Consider the following 22,198-nt stretch of genomic DNA (forward strand, 5'->3'; position numbering starts at 1 on the left):
TATTTCATGGTCTGAAATGTCACACAACACGATTAACCAATCAGATTTACGAAAAAAATGTAATTGGATTAGAATTCAGGTAAAACAACTCAAAGCAGGATTTTAATGTTAAACCAAACTTTGATTTTGAAACCACATGGTGGGCAGCAGTACAGTGCGCATGGACGCACCTGTGCAGGTGAGGTTGCCCCGCAGATGATGGCGATAATGATGGTCTTTGTCCCAGAAGCCCATTGTGTCGAGCGGAGGAAACCCTGTGCAGCCGGCAGCCATCTTGGATATAGAGAGTTCACGTAGCAGGCTAACCTGGCCAACACCTCCTGTGAACAGCTCAGCCACACAAAGCTCAAAGCACTTCATTCCTGGTAAGAATAAAAACAAAGTTAGGGAGGGAATAGTGCAGCGCAGGTTCTCATATTATTAAATTCAGTTTTACAGGTAGTCCTCACGGACGTGTTTAGGTTGTCAGTGTTTGCTAGGAGTCCGCAAGCTAACGATGCTAGCCTGTTTCCCAGATTGTTAAACACCAGGTAGGCGTTACTTATGACCGCTCAGGAATACGAGAAATACATTTATACATTTAACGCTTTTAGGACACACGGCATAGATGTGATGGTGGATGTTGGCCAATGAGTAAATGAGTGTTGACAAGCTCCGATATCGATTGCAAGCCAGCCTTCTATGCTAGCTTCCAAAGTAGCATGCTACCGAGAGCTGTGGCGTTACATTACAATTAAAAAAGAAAATAGGTTAATACAGTTAGGCAATTTAACGTACACCGAAGGACTTGTCGGCGTGATAACCGAAATGCTTATGTTATTCCTGAGAAGGGACAAGCGTTATGGTAGAGGTAGCTGCTAATGCTAAGTTAGCATTAGCACTGTCAATGCTGCACATTTGTGGCTGGGGCTATCAGTCAGGCTAATTCCGGGAATTAACCAAAGGGATTTGAGGTTTTATTTCCACATTCCGCTGGGTAGTGTCACTTAGTCACTAAGTTATTAACTTACGCTGTCACTTTGCCGGTTCTTAAGCTAACATAAGCTAGCCGCTGTCCCATGCTAGGAGACAGAAACACAGCACAGCAGCAACAACTTTAGTTTAACACCCGATTTTCACTTCGGTTGCATTTTGATCGGCTCTTTTAAGTCTGTTTTCTTGCAGAAAAGTTTAACCAGTTTCTTGATCAGAATGGTAGCTGGCCAAAACAGCAGTAATCAAAAGGCAACAAACAAAAAGAGGAGAGGAGTTGTGTGTCATTATATTATTATTATATTATTATTATTATTGTTATTACAGCTTTTGTTGTTGCCGATGTGAGTGCTCTTACAATAGCCATTGTGTGTGTGACATCCATATAAACATAATCTAAGTTACATATGGTTGGACTATCAAGTACATTATTATAAATTTGTCATTGCTTTTGGTATTTAGGTTTGGTAAAAAAAAATATGTTGCTGTTTGTGTTTAGTGTTTTTATATATTTGTCTGTTTGGGCAGACATAACATTAAGTTTCGATTTGCTGTCTAGTAGTTTTTAAAAAAAAACGTGTTCTGTATATGTCACAAATAGTCAATTTATTATGTGTTTACTATGACAGTATGCCGCCCGCGCTGGTGGCTCTGTGAGATAGAAGATGGACTGCCATTATATAGACTAGGGTATGATTCCAGGTTTGTGATTTGGGCTACCTGTCTGTCCTTGGACAAGACAATTTATCTGCATTGTTCAGACAGCTGAAAATGGCCTTGGCCAGGGATGTAACTTATGATGAACTGGCATCCCATCCAGAAGGAGTCCTAGACTCTCGTTTGCTACATGCTGCAGTATTTGGGGATAAACACAGACACCATGGAAGACCTCATAACCTGTACAGGATTTACTCCTACTTGTTCTGTCAGTGTTGTTTCATCTTACATTGTTTTATGCCTTGCAGGAACAGTGTGGAAAACGTCTGTGTATGTGTCATTTCCTGATTTGGCTAACTGAAAAGTTGACATCTTTTCTGCTATAGCTCATGTGACTGTTATGGAAGGAAAGGTGAAGATGGCATTTTTGTGGAGGAAGAATCAGTACTGGGAAGCAACTGAGAAGTGCAGAGACAGCACTTTAGTCACATTTTGTGGGCTTCTTCATTGGAATTATTTCTCCTTACAGAAAGTGGACTTCAGTATCATCACTAAATCATGTTCTATTTCTTTTACTGTTTATCTTCCACAATAATTAAATCTCTCATGTTGGAGCAAGTGATTCCATCATGTGAGTATCATGTGACCAGAGGCAGCCTAGAATAAAGCTCTCCAAACACTGGGATTTTACTGTGATGCGAGTAGTGTAATGGATTATGTTTCATATGATGTATTATATCAGCAAGATTTTTTATTTTTTTTTTCTCCTCCATACATGTTCATTTTGACCGGGGAGAGGATAAATGCTGGGGCAGGCCAATTCATTACTCTTTTTTTTTCTTTCTTTCTTTCTTTTTTTTTTTTGTTTTTGTGCACATTTCAGACAGGCTTACAGTCCAATGTGAATATTTGTCAATATATCACACCCCTGAGTATTTGGTAAAGAAAAGTTTTTAAGACTTCACTTAAGTGACAGAAATAAATGCCATCCAGTGTTAACTGTAGTTACTTCTCTCTTCTTTTTTTAGGATTCACTTAATTTTTGTTGCCTCTTCTTTGATTCTGTTAATGCATTATTTGCAATCTTTTTGCCATGTTGGCATTTATCTGACCCATTCAAGCATGCCAACTAAACTGCTGGGATAACAGCATACCTTCTTATCTTACCACTGCCACTAAGATATAATGTAGAACAGTGATTTGAGTTTTCAGGAAGTTCTTTAACTGCAGGATGTGGACATTGCCATAATAATTGCAGAAGTGTCAGTCTGCTGAAACATGTGAGAAGAAATGTCAGTCTAAAGCTCCCGTCACACACAGCAAGCATGTGCCAGAGCCATGCCCGACACAGCAAATATTGCCATAATCCATCGCAGTCGGGAGGAAAAGAGGTATGGCCAGCTCTGTCAGAACGCAGACAGACTGCCTCATCCACACCTGTCAGATCTCATCCAAAATGTATGTAGATGACACAGACTGCTGTCAGATGGCCATAAAAGGCACTGCAGACTGCCCGATCTACAAATTTCTGGATGGCAAACACAGACCAGAGAGCTGTGTTCCTCCCTTTGCACAGGACCTGTATTGGACATCAAAGAACAACCAACGTTTGGACCAGACTTGCGCCATATGTGTCCATCCATGCAGTGTGTGCATAAAAGTGCTGACATGAGGAAATGACCGCTCTGTGTGTGTGTGTGTGTGTGTGTGTGTGTGTGTGTGTGTGTGTGTGTGTGTGTGTGTGTGTGTGTGTGTGTTTTCATAATAAGCCGCTACGCATGTGTACACATGCATGTGCTCAGCTGTCAGTTTTACTGCCAGCTAAACTTCGCTGCGTGTCCACACACATGCAGCAAACCTTTGCTGACAGTCAAAGGACAACTTTGCTTAAACAAATTTGCAGAGAGCTTTCCCACTATAATCGTGGCAGCAAACTGTATTTTCAACCCCCCAACGACGCAATTCCGTATCGTGATTTCTGGTTGGATTATCCCATGGGATTTATGTTTGACATCGTTGTTTCTAGCATTCCACCACAGGCTATGTGGTCATGGCGCACTGCGGAGGTGGAGATTCAGGTTTCATATGTTGTCATGGCGAAACAGTTCCACGTCATATGTTTGACAGAATTAAATGTGATCAAGCAATAATTTGTTTATTACAGCAGTGAGATCTGTTCAGCTGTGAGCCTCTGATGTGAGGTGTGACAGCGTGCGCAACTGCTCGCCAGCCGCTGTGGTGTTGCAGATCTGATGGGCACAATATTTCACATTTATGTCACCCATAGGGAGGAATACATTGACCCGCAGTGAACACGGTGCTTTTGGTTTGTTCGCCCTGTGTTCACATCGTCTGCACATGGATGGCTGCAAGCCACATACATATCAAGGATCAACAGTTCCTTTGCACCCCTGGGAGGGGGGCACTGGAGGTGGACATTATGAGTGGCATGTGCAGTTTATGCCAGCAGGCTTTGCCATGCCCAATCCATCTTTAGGGTCCCTCATACGTGCTCAGATCATTTCGGATCCTGTTTATGCCGCCTTCGGAATATGTAAATTGTGGTCAGATGGCGTTCAGACCGCCGTCGGATAGGTGTCCCATCTCGGCCGCGCCTGGAAAATTTTGAACATGTGCATCACACTCGGGGCCGGCGGCTGATTTTGACCAACTGTGTGGACTTCCGCAGATGGCTGTCAGAACGTTTTGGAACTGAAATCCGACACTTTTCAGATCTGCGCTGATTCATAAGTCTGACGCCATTCTACGTGATTCCGGCTATGTGTGACGGAGGTATTACTGAATTCTGAAATGTATGTCAGCATTTCAGGGCGGCACGGTGGCTTAGTGGTTAGCACTGTTGCCTCACAGGGAGAAGGTCATGGGTTCAATTCCTGTGGCCTTTCTGTGTGGAATTTGCATGTTCTCCCCGTGTTTGCATGGGTTTCCTCCGGGTGCTCCGGTTTCCTCCCACATCCAAAGACATGCGGGTTAGGTGGATTGGAATCTTTAACATTGTCCGTAGGTGTGTGTGTGGGTGTGTCTGTGTTTGTCTATTTGTGGTCCTGCGATAGACTGGCGTCTTGTCCTGGGTGTACCCCGCCTCACGCTGTATGACTGCTGGGATAGGCTCCAGCCCTCTGCGACCCTTAATTGGACTAAGTGGTAGAAGATGAATGAATGAATGTCAGCATTTCAGTGCAGCATAATAAAAAAAGCAACATGGAACTGGGGTAAAAACATGCTGGGATTAATTAAAAAGAAATTGTCTGAGGCATATGATTCTGATGAATCAAATAATTTGGAACTGGGTCTCGATTCAGTCCCTCTTGGTGACCTGATAATACTGATAGTGGTCTGTGATAGTTAATTCGTTATCACAATGAAGTATTCTACAGATTTTAATGATTAATTGTACAAAACTATGGTCTAATAATAGAGATTCATAAAATTTAGCTTGTTGCCATGTCCTCTGAAAAGAGACAGGGCTGGGGACTGGGGAGCTGACCTGAAATCAGGTCAGCTCCGGCTCCGACTGCTTTACCTTTCGCTCACACAAAAACTGGTCATTTACAATGCTAACATTAGCCCGTCAACTTGATGTATATTAGCCATATTTTGTTCACTGTTTGGTGTGCATGTTAAACATGCAGGTAGATGGATGGATCATAGAATTATGAGTTCTTCAAAGGGGGTCTTCTTCTAGTACCTCTTTAGCAGGTCGGCAGCAAACGCATACCAGTGGATACAATAGGCGCACTTGCTACTCTGGTGTGAATTAATTCCACACACTGAACAAAGTGTGAAACTTGTCTTTGTTTGTTTTGCTTAAGAAAGTCATCATTTCAGCCCCATAGAAGCATTTGTGGCCAGCAGACAGGTGTGCTGTATTTCAAATTACAAACTGTGGGGCAGGAGGTGTTTTTACATATGGTGTATTTAAGTGTAGACTGTCATCTCTTGTTTTAAAGGAAACACAAAAATAAAGGAAAAAGAAACTGTCACATGGATAGGTTTAATCATTGAAGTAAGAACAGTAAAAAATTTCTTTTGGTTTTTCACATATCTAATAATCTCTGTTCTGTCTTTCAGAGCCACAATGGCCACTGCACCGTACAACTACTCCTACATTTTTAAATACATTATAATTGGTAAGTGAACACTGTGACAATGACCAGAGTGTTTGGGCTCATGACTAGATCTGTGTTTACTGGAAGTGGGTCACTATTTAGTTGGACAAGCTTGCAGATCACTATTAAGGCTGCATGTTCCAAAGGAAAAGCACATTTTTAATACTGAATAACACTAGTAATGTGAAAGTTTTCTATAATCAATCATCATAACAACTTGGCTGTTAGATTCTAAAACAAATGACTGCTAGTAGTTTAATGCTAGTCTGTTCCACCTGCCAATTTGTCATACACAGCTAACCTGCAACAAATTCATGAGAATTGTGTTCTAGCTTACTGATATAAAAGTTGTGTAAACATTTTGCTGTATCTTCCTGTGCATACATCTACAGTTAAGCACATGCATACACACTCATAGCTTCAGGCTTGTTTATCTTTTTTTGCTGCCAAACATAGAACACCCTGCTTTAGAGCTAACAGCTCTTGGCTAGTTTCGATCTGCAGGGTGTGTGTTGTTGATCTCCCATAAGCACATACAGTATTTCAAAAAATATTTATTTCTTAGCCTATTCTACACTAAACAGACATGCCGTTATGAGCAATGTTGAAATGTTTTATTTTACATGTAATGACATCATCTTTAGGAGTGAAAACTATAAATTCATTGTGTTGCATGAACACAACACTGTAAACTTCTATACACTAGGGGTGTCACAGTACACAGAAGTCATGGTTCAGTTCATATGCGTGTTTAGACATCACGGTTTGGTACAGGGGCTTTAACCTCGATGGCACAGAGCTGCCGTCCGACACATTAGCACTGTGAGACAGCACTGTGAGAAGTGTAAATGTAAACTTTCATTTTTTTTTTATTAAACATTTATGAATTGGATTTGCATCTCATGTCATTCGTGTTAACGTTAATTTGCTGTGCAGCGTGTTGGTTTTTTTTTTGTTTGTTTGTTGTGCAACGTGGAGCCATACTCCCTTCAATATTTTGGGCATTTTAAATTTGTGTTACTTTGCTCAAATGACGGGATACCATGAAACCTAATTCTGAAAAGATTTGAAATTATTGTACACAGTGTCGTTATTCAGTGGCCCTCTTATCCGTGAAATTTTACACTAATTTATATAACACCAATTTATAAGTTGGTGGTATTTTCTGTGTAAACTCAAATGCGTACTGATCTCATCCTGGGACAGAGATTCAACACAAACACTTATCAGTACAATTTCACTTTTAGGTTCATATTTTGGAAGAAAAAGGTAAATTAACCCATTCAATTTATGGTCCCAGAGTTTCTGATTGGAATAATCTGTTCACTCGCTTTAACTGCCCAACTCGCTGTTTCCTCAGGGTCTGGCCACACCTCCTGCACAGAGCATGAAACTAGAATGACACATGGTCTGTGGACATGAGATGACTGACTTATTGAAACACATACGCATGTGTCTATCTTACTGTGCAGATTGGTACCATGTACAACCGCTGGCAAAAATTATGGAATCACCGGCCTCGGAGGATGTTCATTCAGTTGTTTAATTTTGTAGAAAAAAAGCAGATCACAGACATGACACAAAACTAAAGTCATTTCAAATAGCAACTTTCTGGCTTTAAGAAACACTGTAAGAAATCAGGAAAAAAAAATTTTGGCAGTCAGTAACAGTTACTTTTTTAGACCAAGCAGAGGGAAAAATATGGACTCACTCAATTCTGAGGAAAAAATTATGGAATCATGAAAAACAAAAGAACGCTCCAACACATCACTAGTATTTTGTTGCACCACCTCTGGCTTTTATAACAGCTTGCAGTCTCTGAGGCATGGACTTAATGAGTGACAAACAGTACTCTTCATCAATCTGGCTCCAACTTTCTCTGATTGCTGTTGCCAGATCAGCTTTGCAGGTTGGAGCCTTGTCATGGACCATTTTCTTCAACTTCCACCAAAGATTTTCAATTGGATTAAGATCCGGACTATTTGCAGGCCATGACATTGACCCTATGTGTCTTTTTGCAAGGAATGTTTTCACAGTTTTTGCTCTATGGCAAGATGCATTATCATCTTGAAAAATGATTTCATCATCCCCAAACATCCTTTCAATTGATGGGATAAGAAAAGTGTCCAAAATATCAAGGTAAACTTGTGCATTTATTGATGATGTAATGACAGCCATCTCCCCAGTGCCTTTACCTGACATGCAGCCCCATATCATCAATGACTGTGGAAATTTACATGTTCTCTTCAGGCAGTCATCTTTGTAAATCTCATTGGAACAGCACCAAACAAACGTTCCAGCATCATCACACTGCCCAATGCAGATTCGATGTTCATCACTGAATATGACTTTCATCCAGTCATCCACAGTCCATGATTGCTTTTCCTTAGCCCATTGTAACCTTGTTTTTTCTGTTTAGGTGTTAATGAGGGCTTTCGTTTAGCTTTTCTGTATGTAAATCCTATTTCCTTTAGGCAGTTTCTTACAGTTCGGTCACAGACGTTGACTCCAGTTTCCTCCCATTCGTTCCTCATTTGTTTTGTTGTGCATTTTCGATTTTTGAGACATATTGCTTTAAGTTTTCTGTCTTGATGCTTTGATGTCTTCCTTGGTCTACCAGTATGTTTGCCTTTAACAACCTTCCCATGTTGTTTGTATTTGGTCCAGAGTTTAGACACAGCTGACTGAACAACCAACATCTTTTGCAACATTGCGTGATGATTTACCCTCTTTTAAGAGTTTGATAATCCTCTCCTTTGTTTCAATTGACATCTCTCGTGTTGGAGCCATGATTCATGTCAGTCCACTTGGTGCAACAGCTCTCCAAGGTGTGATCACTCCTTTTTAGATGCAGACTAACGAGCAGATCTGATATGATGCAGGTGTTAGTTTTGGGGATGAAAATTTACAGGGTGATTCCATAATTTATTCCTCAGAATTGAGTGATTCCATATTTTTTTTTCCCTCTGCTTGGTATAAAAAAGTAACCGTTACTGACTGCCACAATTTTTTTTTTTTTCCTGATTTCTTACAGTGTTTCTTAAAGCCAGAAGTTGCCATTTGAAATGACTTTAGTTTTGTGTCATGTCTGTGATCTGCTTTTTTTCTACAAAATTAAACAACTGAATGACCATCCTCCAAGGCCGGTGATTCCATAATTTTTGCCAGGGGTTGTATTCTGCTTGCAGCTTTGTGAGCTGAACAGTTGCATGCTACCACACCTTTCAGTACAAATACATGTATTGTGATACCCCTACCAAACACTGGACTTTTTTTCTCTAATAGTTATGTTCTTGGTTGACCTGGATTTCTCATGCACTCTTCTTGCAGGGGACATGGGTGTAGGGAAGTCATGTTTGCTTCACCAATTTACAGAAAAGAAATGTAAGTGTTCCCCTGATCTTTTTCCTTCTTTTTCATGCATGTGCTTCAGTGACTTTTTGGTTGCCAGGTTCAACTGAAGTGCTTTTAATTGCTGTAGATTTCATGCTGCACTAGCGGATATTGGTTGCATAAAGTCAAGTGCGAGCTGAACAGCGAGACTCTTTGACTCAGATGGAGCCTTCATTGCCATTCAGCTCTGTTTAGTGCTACTATTAACAAGTCAGATGCTGTATTCCTCAGTCACCCATCTCTGATCACATCCTACACACACACAGACACCCAGTGGGGCTGATTTAGAAAATGACTTGAATTATGGCTTTGAAGAAGTTTGCTGCTCTCTGGTTGTTGTTGTTGTTAGTCAGAAGAATTGTGAATATGCAAGATCCATGGACTGATTGTTGCACCTGCATCAGATTTTCAAACAGATTTTTACATGCAAATGTTCATTATGTTACAAGATTGTTAGAAGATAAAGCTGATTAAATTTACACAGGTTGGAGTAAAAAAAACTGAATTCAGCAGCAGTCACACTAATATTTTTCAATTTAAAGTATAAATATGATTAAACTTTAATCTTAAAGTGGCCACAACAGTAACATGCAGTACATTAAATTTACATAACTGATGCACACTTTTCAACACAAGAAAGACCGTAAGCACCCAACTAATTAGAACTGGAGCCCCTTTTCAGCAATGTGCTTTTTGACTGAGGTGTCATGTATGAAAGGACAGAGTAGCCTGCAGTTTGGTGGCCCGTAAGTATTTACGACAGTGACAGTTATTTATATATTTATATATTTTATGAATAATTTGCCCTTAAGTGGAGTAAGCCGGTATAGAAAATGGATGGATGGATTAAATAATTTGTCATTTTGCTCTGTACATCGCTATCAACTGTGATGTAGACGTTCAGCTTTAATTCACATTTAACAAAATTTTCCCATCAACTTCTAAGGCCATTAGTAGCCATTTTTATACACAATCCTTCCAGTTTTAGAGGCTGTAAGGAATTGGACAGTTTTGCATAATTCTAAATATGAGGATTAAATTACTTTTACAGCCAGTTTTCTTGAGAGAAGTTAGGAAATGGATTTATATCAATCATTGAGAAGTGGAAACAGAATAAATTTACGTGTTTTAAATCTGTCTGGAATACACAGTTCTGTACAAGAAAGAGAGGTTCGGAAAGTCACTAAGATACTCACACCTCTGGAGTTACAGACTTCTGTGGCTATGATTGGAGAAATTTTGCAGTTTTATCTTCAGTAATCAGTTTTATAAGTAATTGCGATTGTTCAGTAAAATTATCTTGATTACAGTGAAATCTGTTCAACTTTCCCCCCACAAGAGACAAGTATGAGTCTGAAAAGTATCAACCAGCCGTTAAGAATATATTTAGCATTTACAGTGGTTGAGAATTGATCGAATGCTGAAGTGGAAGAACTGCACTCCATCCAAAAGAGTTAGAGGCAGCTGAATGGTGAAATGTAGCTTAAATTTAAAGCAGATTTGCTGTGAAAATGCTTGTTGGCAGCAAGTGATGAACAAATAAAGCATCATGATGATTTTCCTCTAAACACACCAGGGCTTTATAAAGTGAAGCAATGCACTCGACATTATTGTATGTTTTGGAAAGGGCTGAAAAATCAGAATTCGCAGTAGCCTCACATCTTTCCTCAGTCATGGCAGACTGCCCCCATACAATTGGTGTGGAGTTTGGCACAAGGATAATTGAGGTCAGCGGTCAGAAGATCAAGCTGCAGATTTGGGACACAGCGGGACAAGAACGCTTCAGGGCCGTCACCCGCTCCTACTATCGTGGAGCTGCAGGCGCCCTCATGGTCTATGATATCACCAGGTACCTGAATCCTGTGAAACACACGATAAGCATATGGTCTCTGCTTCACATCTATACTTTCTGTATACTTCATAGATCTCGCTAACGTTATAACAGAGTAACAGTCATTACGCTGCTGCCTGAAAAAAGTACGCTGCAATTGGGCCGTGACGTTTTCGAGGGTTTGTAGCGAGAAAATGATTCCTCTATGTTGATTATGGATCCGCTGCTTCTGATTCATAAGCAGCAGGTCCACAATTTATTCATCGACCTTCATCAAAGTCATTTAAAGATGTCAATCGTGACTCACCTTTCTGCTGATTAAAGTTACTAACCGGGACTCATCTATTGTTGCAGGCAAGAAATGAGAATTGTCCTCCATTTCACACCGGACAGTGTTCATTCATTCCTCATTAAGGTGCCTTTTTCATGGGGCAGCGCACAAAGGTTCTCTGTGTGGACTGGACCATTAAAGGAAAAATAATAATATCCTCCGTGTGTTCTTGTGGGACTCACTGATTAAACATCGTTTCTCCTGCGGCTCTCTGCCAAGTAAAGATGGAAAGATATTAAAAGATTCCGAAATCAACTTCAAAGTGAATCGCCACTTTAAATCAAATGACACCTCTTTCAAAACATTGTAATGTAGACAACAGACAAAAACTGTTATATCCCCCCCCCCCCCCCCCATGAAACATCCTTCTTTTTTTTTATGAATTACATTGATCTTGACATGCAGTCAGCTGCAAGACAGGAGCTCTGGGACTGTTAACAAATTACCACGATGAAAGGAAATGCTTTGATTAAAAACTCACTAGCGTCACATTTATATCTTGTAGTGCAACCAAACCCACATCACACATCAGTGAAATCTCTCTGGTTTTACTACAGCACTGAGATTTGAAAAAGATACAGTAAAACTCACTGAAACCGTCTTTGTATAAACCGGATATTCACACTCACTGGACAGAAGCAGAAGCCCCAATGCTTTTGTATGGTTTTCCATGTAATAAACACCATATATAACGGATTTTGTACAATGGATTTTCGCTCACATTGGACAAAACAAAGGGACTTACTTTTACTCAGCTTTGTCCCACCCAGTTTACAGACCATAATGCGGGCGAGTACTAGATTGCCTTATTGAGATGGTTTCCATTTTATTTCTTGTCAAAAATGTACTAATTGCTAAATATTTAACATCTTCATGTTACAGGATTTTGTATTGCAGTATTCTGTTACACCCCTGATAATTATAAAGTGCAATAAGTGAGAGGAAGATGGAGACAAGAGTCTGGTCCTGTAACCGAACAGTCCACCATCAGCCCCGTCCTAAATAAACACACAGATTGTGACCTTGTACTGCTGGATGCTCTCGGGGGTCTCCTAAATGAGCACAGTTCAACATGTGGAGTGTTTATCAAGTTACCATCCATCTCCAATTAAGTAATCTAGGGTCACACAAACACAACTCTGCTGGAAAACCGGATATGATTTTATGTCTCAGGAACTGAAACTGTTCAACTCCTACACAAATGTAGACTAGTAACAGTTTTAATGCAGTTTAAATGATTTGGCACAATATAAATAAATTAATTGTATGAGGAAAGGTATAGTAGAAGAGGTGAAACCACATTTCTGTTTTGATATTTTTATCTAAAGTGATTCATAATTACAGTACATTCAAATGCCTAAGCCAGGCACTGACCTGGACACAATCAAGTCTTGGTTTTATGTCTTGCTCAAGGACACTTCAACACATAGACAAGAGTGACCTGGGATCAATCCGATCACCTTTTGGTTAATAACATGTCTGACGTCCTGAGCCAAAGTGGTACCTGAAAATGTGATGTTGTAGTACAGGAAATGGAAATAGGTAAATGCATAAATGACTGGCTGTATGTGAATTTGAACATTTCTGTAATCATTACTCCCAGTATAAAATACAGGGGATGTAGCAATCAGCAGGTTTGTCCGTCTGTCTGTTTTTGCTTGTTAGCGCGATATCTCAAGAACCAGTTGACCAATTTCATTTATATTTGGCATAAGGGTGTACTTGGGTGATTCCCCCGAAATTTTATATTACTGATTTGTAGGGATTTGTATTGATAAGATTTTATCGTTGCCATTATTGATCCAATTCCTTATCGATTCTTTTATCAATACCTCTTGTGAATTTTCTTTGTACTGCTTTACTGGTTTTCTGTGTCAACATTTTATTGTTAAAGTAAATAAATATGAAATTGGTCATTGGATTCCTGATCTCTGGACATAAATAGAAATAAACATAATCTGTAGTTTTTCTCAAAAGCATTTCCTTTCAGACATTAATGGCACAAATCTAACTCCATACATCTGAGCTGAGCTCAGCCAGCTGCGCTGCAGGTAAAAAAAAAAAAAAAAAAAAAAAAAAAAAAAATCTGTAATTCATAAAGAATGCAGGATGACTCATTTTAGGAGGAAAAAAGTTTTGGTCAATTGTAGTTTGTATTACAACATTTGGAAAGAGGTGTCATTTGATTTAAAACGATGATTCGCTTTGAAGTTATTAATTCTGACCGGACTCTAACTTGACTCGGCAGAGAGCAGCGCAGCATTTGGAGCCGTGCGAACGGAGCAGAGGACGATTCTTGTTTCTTGCCCACAAGACAGGAGTCCCAGTTAGTGACTTTAATCTGCACAAAAGTTACTCCTGATTGACATCTTTAAATGGCTTTGAGAGGGGTTATAAGAAGCGGACTTGCTACTTCTGAAAAGCAGTGAATCAGAGCACTGCTTCGTTGGTTCAAGCTTCATGTAGTCGTGCTTCAGAAGTGGATGATTACAGACCTGCTGCAGGGTCTGCAATCAACGTAGAGAAATGATCATTTTCCCGACAAACGCCCTCAAAAACAACGGCCGCTCTGAAGGACCGATATGGGAATCGTTAAGCAAAAAGACTATTGATGTCGGTGGATCAAATCATTTAACGATTCTTGAAAAGAACCGGTGTCGCAGACCGAACGGTCCGCCTTGCCTTCACTGCGCATGCGTCATTAGCTGCGGTTCACGGATTAACACCTCATTTCTGCTTCCAACTGCATTGCAGTAATCATCTATCTCAGCGACAGATATATGAAGCTTTTGTTCAACAATCATTTCCACATAAATTCAGCATTATTTCATCATAAGACTGATGAAGCAATCAGAGCGCAGCAGCTACATGAGCTGCTTGCTGATGCGTTTGCTGCGCGTCTGTCATTTCAAAGCGTCAAGTTTTGCCTCGTTTCTGCTTAAAACTGACCTTAGAATGATTTAAGAGGTTTTATCTTATGGTTAATAATCCAGTTAATCTATTTGATCGCTTTGGGTGAAGAGACTCTCTCAGAACTTCGAAATGATGTGCAGTTGAGTCAGGGCGGACCAATTTTTAGGGGCGGACCGTTCAGTCTGCGACATCGGTTCTCGATACCCATCCCTACTGATTTGTGGGGACTGGAGGAGATATGTCATCCTCTTGACTCTTGTTTATTAAATGCTGTTAGTGTGGGGTTTATTTTATTTTACCACATCCAAGATATGTTTAATAGATGTAGTGGGCTCAGGTCCAGATTAGAAGCTACACTGTGCATGTCACATGCACAGCTTCACTTGTATGCCTGATTGGCCATTTTCGCTTGTCTCATTCATAAAACTGTAGAAGACAGTCCTGCTTTGTCAGACTGTAATGAACATGGGGACCATCCTTGTGATTTTGAGCCTCCTTGTTGTGAAAATTTGATCAGTGTGCTGGTGAGCGCCATCAGGAAGTAAAAGTCACTTTGGGACAAACATGGTCAAACATCCAGTGTACACAAGCAGTGCTATGAGCCAGCTGCTGATTTGTTCAACATTTGCATGTTTCGACTTTGTCGTGGTAACCTTTGACCCTCTGCTGTTGTCCCACAGGAGAAGCACATACAACCATCTCAGCAGCTGGTTGACTGATGCCAGAAACCTCACTAACCCCAATACCGTAAGTACACACACGTTCATGCTGTGCACTTCTGCTCTCTTACTTAGTTTTTAGGTACATGTTGTCGTGCAGATTTAGGACAAAGTCCCTGATCACCAGACAAGAGTCTAAGTGTTTTAGCTGTGCTCAAGTGTTTAAAATATCTTTTTAAAGGTGTCCAAAAAAGTCAGAATCATGTGAAAGCAACAGCTTTTATGTTGCCGGCAAAAGGAAGCAATTTCACAGTCCCTGTAACAAAGAAAACACCAGGAGTGCTCTGAAAAGCAAAGGATGACAGCCACTTTTATACAATTTAGGAGTCAGTTATTCCACCCAAAGTGGATTGACCTTCCAAGTTTAGCAACTCTTACACCAATCAAAACAATTATTGGTGACATCATTTATGCAGATGTGATGAGACCACTTCATGGAAAATCACCAGGTCTGGATAGTTCATCTCTGGGTCATCAGGCCCTGCGTCATGGAAATTTACCCTTCCTTCAAAACCCAATTTATCACCATTTTTCACCAGTATGTTTGTAATCCAATATTCATGTTCTTCAAAAATTAAGTGCTTTACTCAAATTATACCCTTAAATCCAAATTCTGGCCTTATAATTTTTTTTTAGAGAAAACATAAATTTTGTACACATTTTCCTCTAAGCATCTGACTGTTATCTGTATTACACAACAACACCATCTTCTGGCATTTGCATATCTTCATGATAAGTTTATTAGCACGTCATCTGTCTTTGTTAAAAAAAAAATTACACCACAGTGTCGGCACAATTAACAGTTTTGATAATCTGGAATAATTTGATACTCTGCAGAATCTTAATTTCACTGTGAAAAATTTAATATCTAATAAATAAAAAATGAGGAATCCCACATCAAGTCAAAGCTATGTGTTCCATTCAGAGTTTGACTTTTTTTAAGCCAATATGACAATTCTGAGTTAGAATTTTAGTTTTGCCTGTCAAATTTTGATGGTCCATTTAATCAAGATTAAAAATTAAATCTGGGGACGAGAAGCTATACGCAGCTGCAATAAAATCAAATATTTCATTGACAAGCTGATGAGGTTCCAGTAGAGTCTGTCTGTCTGTTACATGCAGAAATCTCATTATCTTACAGGACTAATCACATCCGTTGCCCAGGAAACTAAATCATATGCTCACAGTGTACTCACTCCCTGATTCAATTTCCTGACAGATACCTCGGCACATGGGTGGAAATTTCATTTCACTTTTGTTTTTTGTTTTTTTGTTTGTTTTTTTATATATATAACATACCTCATCAATGAAACTGAAAATGCACACCTTGACGTTAACGCATTGCAGTATGTCATTACAGCTGTGTTAACACACTTAAAGCACCTTTACAGAGCAGGCAAACTCATTTTACTTTCAATGCATTGACCTGTGGCCGTAATGTAAATAATGCAGTGGACTCACTGCTGGCATCCAGTGCTTGAAAATAAAATACCTTTAATCCAGCCCAGTGATTCCCAAAGTGTGGGCTCTGAGGCATCAATAAAGTTGATTTTCATCTGATGCATTGATTAAATAATTAAAAGGTGTAATTGGGCAGTAGAAGACTTTTAGGTGTCAGCTGGCTGCAGCATTAAGTTTGGGTTTTGTTGATGTAGACAAACTTCTTGAACTTTTCAGTGAAATTCCACCAAGCCATTGTGATGATTTTCAGTTGATGTCGTAACTGCGTTTGACACTGCGTGTAAGTGTCTTAATCCTTAACACTGTAGTCACTGTAAAGTGACTACTAAAGATGACTCTTGTTATCCTGTTTTTTTTTTTTTTGTGTGTTTTTGTTTTTTTTTTGGTTGTGGAATGCAAATCTCCATCATTGAAAGCATGCTCATTTTCAGCTAAGTTGTTTAACTGTGTAAGAACAAATGTCCTACCTTCGGTTTTACCTGTAAAGTACGAGGGGCGATTGAGAAGTTTTGAGCCTGTCCCAGAAAAAGGCGTGGTTCTCCTTTTTTTTTTTTTTTTTTTTTTTTTTTTTTTTTTCCCATTCTGAGAAACCAACATTTCTCTACTTTCAGGGATGAGATTTTTACGCGGATCCGTGGATTTCCGCGGATTTGACAGTCATTATTATTATTATTATTATTTTTTTTTTTATGCAGCGAGTGCGCATTTATTATAAAGAGTCACAGCACTTTTCAGCTTTGATCAGACTGATCGATCAGGGCGTTTGATAAGCGCACCGACATGTAGCGAGTGCGCGTTTATTATAAAGAGTCGCAGCTCTGATTAGAGAGAGAGAGAGAGAGAGAGAGAGCGTGCGCGCGAGAGAGTGGTTTTACTTTATTTTAAGGAGTCTGATAGAATACGCCACTGTGACAGGCCCTTTTGTTTAATAAAATTGTCGTCTATTCAGAACACTGAGTGGTCTTTGTTTGTTATTGCCGACGCAGGAAGTTCGATCAGTCCGTCAGTCAGCCGAACGCGGAAGTAACGCTGTGCTGATCAGTGATCAGTATGAAGTAGGTGCACAGTGACCATGTAGTGTAAGGGAGGTAACTGTGTAGTCTTTCAACTTCCAATATTCTGTAGTTTTCCCTCCAACAAATCATAAAAACCGAGACGGTATCGAAGCGCAGTCGAAGCTATTACTTACACACGTTTTCATTGGTTATTACAAAGCTTATGACCAATCAGTGCAAAGGTTATGTATGCGTTTCTCCCGCCCTTTCTTCGGTGTCACACACACACACACACACACACACACACACACACACACACACACACACACACACACACACACACACACAGTCAGTGGATTATGTAAACAGATATTTTGACATTATTGTAGTGTGCTAGAACATTGTAATTATATATACATGTATGTGTGTGTATATTATATACATGTATACACGTGATGACAGTGTTATAGGTGGAGATCACATCGACTAAATATAAACCTTATATGGTCTGACAGTTCAATGGACATACAACCCCTGGCAATAATTATGGAATCACTGGCCTCGGAGGATGTTCATTCAGTTGTTTAATTTTGTAGAAAAAAAGCAGATCACAGACATGACACAAAACTAAAGTCATTTCAAATGGCAACTTTCTGGCTTTAAGAAACACTATAAGAAATCAAGAAAAAAAATTGTGGCAGTCAGTAACGGTTACTTTTTTAGACCAAGCAGAGGGAAAAAAAAATATGGAATCACTCAATTCTGAGGAATAAATTATGGAATCACCCTGTAAATTTTCATCCCCAAAACTAACACCTGCATCAAATCAGATCTGCGCATTAGACTGTGGATGACTGGATGAAAGTCATATTCAGTGATGAATCTCGAATCTGCATTGGGCAAGGTGATGATGCTGGAACTTGTGTTTGGTGCCGTTCCAATGAGATTTATAAAGATGACTGCCTGAAGAGAACATGTAAATTTCCACAGTTATTGATGATATGGGGCTGCATGTCAGGTAAAGGCACTGGGGAGATGGCTGTCATTACATCATCAATAAATGCACAAGTTTACGTTGATATTTTGGACACTTTTCTTATCCCATCAATTGAAAGGATGTTTGGGGATGATATCATTTTTCAAGATGATAATGCATCTTGCCATAGAGCAAAAACTGTGAAAACATTCCTTGCAAAAAGACACATAGGGTCACTGTCATGGCCTGCAAATAGTCTGAACTGAAAATCTTTGGTGGAAGTTGAAGAAAATGGTCCATGACAAGGGTCCAACCTGCAAAGCTGATCTGGCAACAGCAATCAGAGAAAGTTGGAGCCAGATTGATGAAGAGTACTGTTTGTCACTCATTAAGTCCATTCCTCAGAGACTGCAAGCTGTTATAAAAGCCAGAGGCAGTGCAACAAAATACTAGTGATGTGTTGGAGCGTTCTTTTGTTTTTCATGATTCCATAATTTTTTCCTCAGAATTGAGTGAGTCCATATTTTTTCCCCTCTGCTTGGTCTAAAAAAGTAACCTTTACTGACTGCCACAAGTTTTTTTTCCTGATTTCTTATAGTGTTTCTTAAAGCCAGAAAGTTGCCATTTGAAATGACTTTAGTTTTGTGTCATGTCTGTGATCTGCTTTTTTTCTACAAAATTAAACAACTGAATGAACATCCTCCGAGGCCGGTGATTCCATAATTTTTGCCAGCGGTTGTAGAACATTGGATTATACATGTACATGTATTTGAGGATATACATGTATGTTTGTTGACAAGTGTGCCATGCTGAAAGTGGAGAATGCTGAAAATCAAGTAAGTCTAGTTATGAAAAAATATTTTGGTCACAAAAATACACATGTACAGTAGATGGTCTTAGTAAGGGTTTACAGTTTGAATTATAGATATGAACACCTGGCATTTATAGTAGTTTTTATCATTTTAGTGCAATTTGCATGTTTTATAACAGCAAAAATGCTTTGGCTTCGGGGGACTGCCGCTGGACCCGACGGGGCCTGCGGCCCCTGGACCCTGGCTTATTTTCCGCTAAAAATCTAATTTGCCAATCTCATCCCTGTACTTTGCATCCAGGGGATTATGTGGCTGTTCTCTCTGTTCTCAGGTGATCATTCTCATAGGAAACAAAGCAGACCTGGAGGCCCAGAGGGATGTCACGTATGAGGAAGCCAAACAGTTTGCTGAGGAGAATGGTGAGGCACATGGACACAGAGGGGAATAATGGGAAAGTGGCCAAAAGGGAAATTGGTTTGAGACTTTGGAAAAATAATAGAAGGAATTTAGAATTAATTTATTCTTTTATTCACATCTATAAGGTCTGCAGGTTACATTTTAACCTCAGGCAGTGCTGGATTTTTTTGTTTTTTTTTTTTGGGGTGGGGTGTCTAAGTCTGAGAGTAATGTACAGTGTGAAGGAAACAGCTTTGGAATGGCTTATTTCCTGTAATTTAAATTGGTCACCAAATATAACTGAGAATGAATTGAGGCTAATTAAAATCGCAGTGTTCAAAACACCAAAATACAGGTTGATTCTTTGTCCTGTAAAATATGTCAACTCTTCAGTTGTTTAAATTTCAACAAAATACCAAGTTAATTTTTGTATGTTTTCTTAACAGTAAAAAGTAAATGTGGAAACTTTGCCATCAGGTCTAATATTTAGTTGGTTGTCTCTTTGCTTCTTTTCTGCAGGTTTATTGTTTCTGGAAGCCAGTGCAAAAACGTACGTCTGCATGAGATGGACCGTAAGCTCCCCTTCTGTTTGTTTCTGTTGCTAATGGCGCCTCCTTTTGCGTGTCTGTGTTCAGAGGTGAAAATGTGGAGGATGCCTTCCTGGAAGCTGCTAAGAAGATCTACCAGAACATCCAAGATGGCAGCCTGGACCTGAACGCAGCAGAGTCGGGAGTCCAGCACAAGCCTTCGGCTCCTCAGGGCGGCCGGCTAACCAGTGAACCACAGCCGCAGAGGGAAGGCTGCGGCTGCTAATGACCAAGCAAACCTTTAACGTCTTCCCCCTCCTTCTCCCTCAGCCATCCCCCTCCATCCATTCCTCCACCTCTGTGCATCTATCCATCCTCTCCCTCCCTCCCTGGCTGCAGAGGGAAGGAATGAGGGACGGATATCGACCCGGGCCCGACTGATCTGAGCGGACTTCATCTCTCCTGCTCTGTAAACTGTCGTGTTGATGTTCCCCAGTCATAGCGTCACAGACCTCCATCACACGGGTTACTGACACTTTAGGGTCCCCCCCCCCCCCAGTTTGCTTTTACAGATAACACTGCATTATTCTTCTTTCCCCCACCTCATATGAAATCTAAAATTGTCTCCTGACACCTGAGTTGTTCACTTGTCCGGCATTTTATCATAAAATCTTCATTGTGGTTAACTGATGTGGAACAGAACAGTCAAAGCAAGGAAGTAGTGCATCATGCAGCCACACAAATAGAGGATCTTAAGTGTTTGTAGCTGAGTGGGTGTGCAGGTTCCAAACCTGAAATTGTGGTTCTGCTGCCAGGACGCCAATGTTCTGGTTACAGACTCGAGGAACATGCGGTTGTTTGTCCGGCCTCTCGCAAAGGTCACAGGAAAGATACGTTTTTTTGGGGGGGGTTTTTTCCCCCCCAGCTCGTCTTTACGCGTGTAAAAAGGATGGGTTTCTTTTGTCTAACTTAAAAACGACACTTTAAACAAGTTTTGTATGTCCTGTTGCTTGAACGATTTATTCAAATTACTTTCTTTGCACTGCTCCCCCTCTCCATATATCAAGAGTCTCTACCAGCATTTTGTTTTTGTTGCCTTATTACTGTTGAATTGCATTGTTTTGCTGCATTTGTTGGGACTAACCTCGCCCTCAATCAATAAAAACTTTGGATGGCAGTATAATATAGTACCGGGTTGGGGTCAAACTACTTGGAAACAGCTAACACGATTGTCAAATATTTCTCATATAGTTAAGCCACCACCTTTGGGTTTCATACCTCCATCTGGACTGTTTAGATATTAAACACTTTTAGAGCTGCACTGACGAGCCAATTATTACTCCACCTTGACATAAACCACCAAGCAGCATGCCCCACCCTGATATACTCCAAAATTGAGATTCTTTTCTGTATTATAGCAATCCCGATTGGTCAGCTGTACATACATGTTGCTTCTTAAAGATCAGTGATGACCTCGCTACTTGGGACTTTAAAAAAATATTGCTGGCTCTGCTGAGATCTGTACAGTTGATGTGCTTGTGGGATGCCTGTAATTCATGCTTGGGATTTTCTGTAACATAGTTTCTATTAATGTATGTAAAGGACAGATACCTAAACACACCCCCTCCCTCAAACACTACTGAACCTACTGAGATGATGTGCAAGCTAAGGATTGTCTGCAGGCTTTTATTTTCTTTGTGTGAAGTGTTGAATGGAGGCCCCCCCCCAACTTATTAGAGCGCCTCCATGTGGTTGGGGCTTATTGCTGTCTTATTTTTGTATGTTTTAGTGGGGGGGGGAGTTGGTGTGGTTTTCTCTTTCCCAGTGTTCTGCCTCTTTGCAGTCTGAGCAACCACTTCCTGCTTATCTGTCCACAAGTACAAAAAAGTACATATGTATAAATTTTTAAGGAGCTGTGCTAACATTTAAATGCATTCTTGCGTGTACATGATTTTAAAATGTTGACATTTTGATTTTGACAAATACTCTAGCCAGAAAAAATAAATTATACATAACCTGTTGTATTGTCTGTTCCTTTTTAGGCAAAAAATGCCTGCAACTGAAAGCCTTTTAAAATCCAAACTG

At 40.0% G+C, this 22,198-nt stretch overlaps 1 protein-coding gene across 1 annotated transcript; it reads left to right on the forward strand.

Annotated features, from left to right (window-relative positions):
- The first annotated feature begins 220 nt into the window (after nt 1-220).
- On the forward strand, nt 221-22,134 carry rab14l (RAB14, member RAS oncogene family, like). Its single transcript, XM_034192118.1, has 8 exons — nt 221-365; nt 5,722-5,780; nt 9,090-9,143; nt 10,824-11,001; nt 14,908-14,974; nt 19,522-19,609; nt 20,106-20,136; nt 20,222-22,134. The coding sequence occupies exons 2-8, from the start codon at nt 5,729-5,731 to the stop codon at nt 20,397-20,399; spliced, it is 648 nt and encodes a 215-aa protein (XP_034048009.1). The 5' UTR covers nt 221-365; nt 5,722-5,728; the 3' UTR covers nt 20,400-22,134.
- The last annotated feature ends 64 nt before the right edge of the window (nt 22,135-22,198 follow it).

This window comes from Thalassophryne amazonica, chromosome 17 (genome assembly GCF_902500255.1).
Source record: "Thalassophryne amazonica chromosome 17, fThaAma1.1, whole genome shotgun sequence".
Classification (NCBI taxonomy): Eukaryota; Metazoa; Chordata; class Actinopteri; order Batrachoidiformes; family Batrachoididae; genus Thalassophryne; species Thalassophryne amazonica.

What these genes read in the sequence shown, in the direction of transcription:
- rab14l (XM_034192118.1), top strand. Translation starts at nt 5,729, where the DNA reads ATGGCCACTGCACCGTACAACTACTCCTACATTTTTAAATACATTATA. An exon ending in ATGGTCTATGATATCACCAG is followed by an intron (nt 11,002 to 14,907) that starts GTACCTGAATCC and finishes GTTGTCCCACAG; the next exon opens with GAGAAGCACATACAACCATC. An exon ending in CTGGAAGCCAGTGCAAAAAC is followed by an intron (nt 20,137 to 20,221) that starts GTACGTCTGCAT and finishes GTCTGTGTTCAG; the next exon opens with AGGTGAAAATGTGGAGGATG.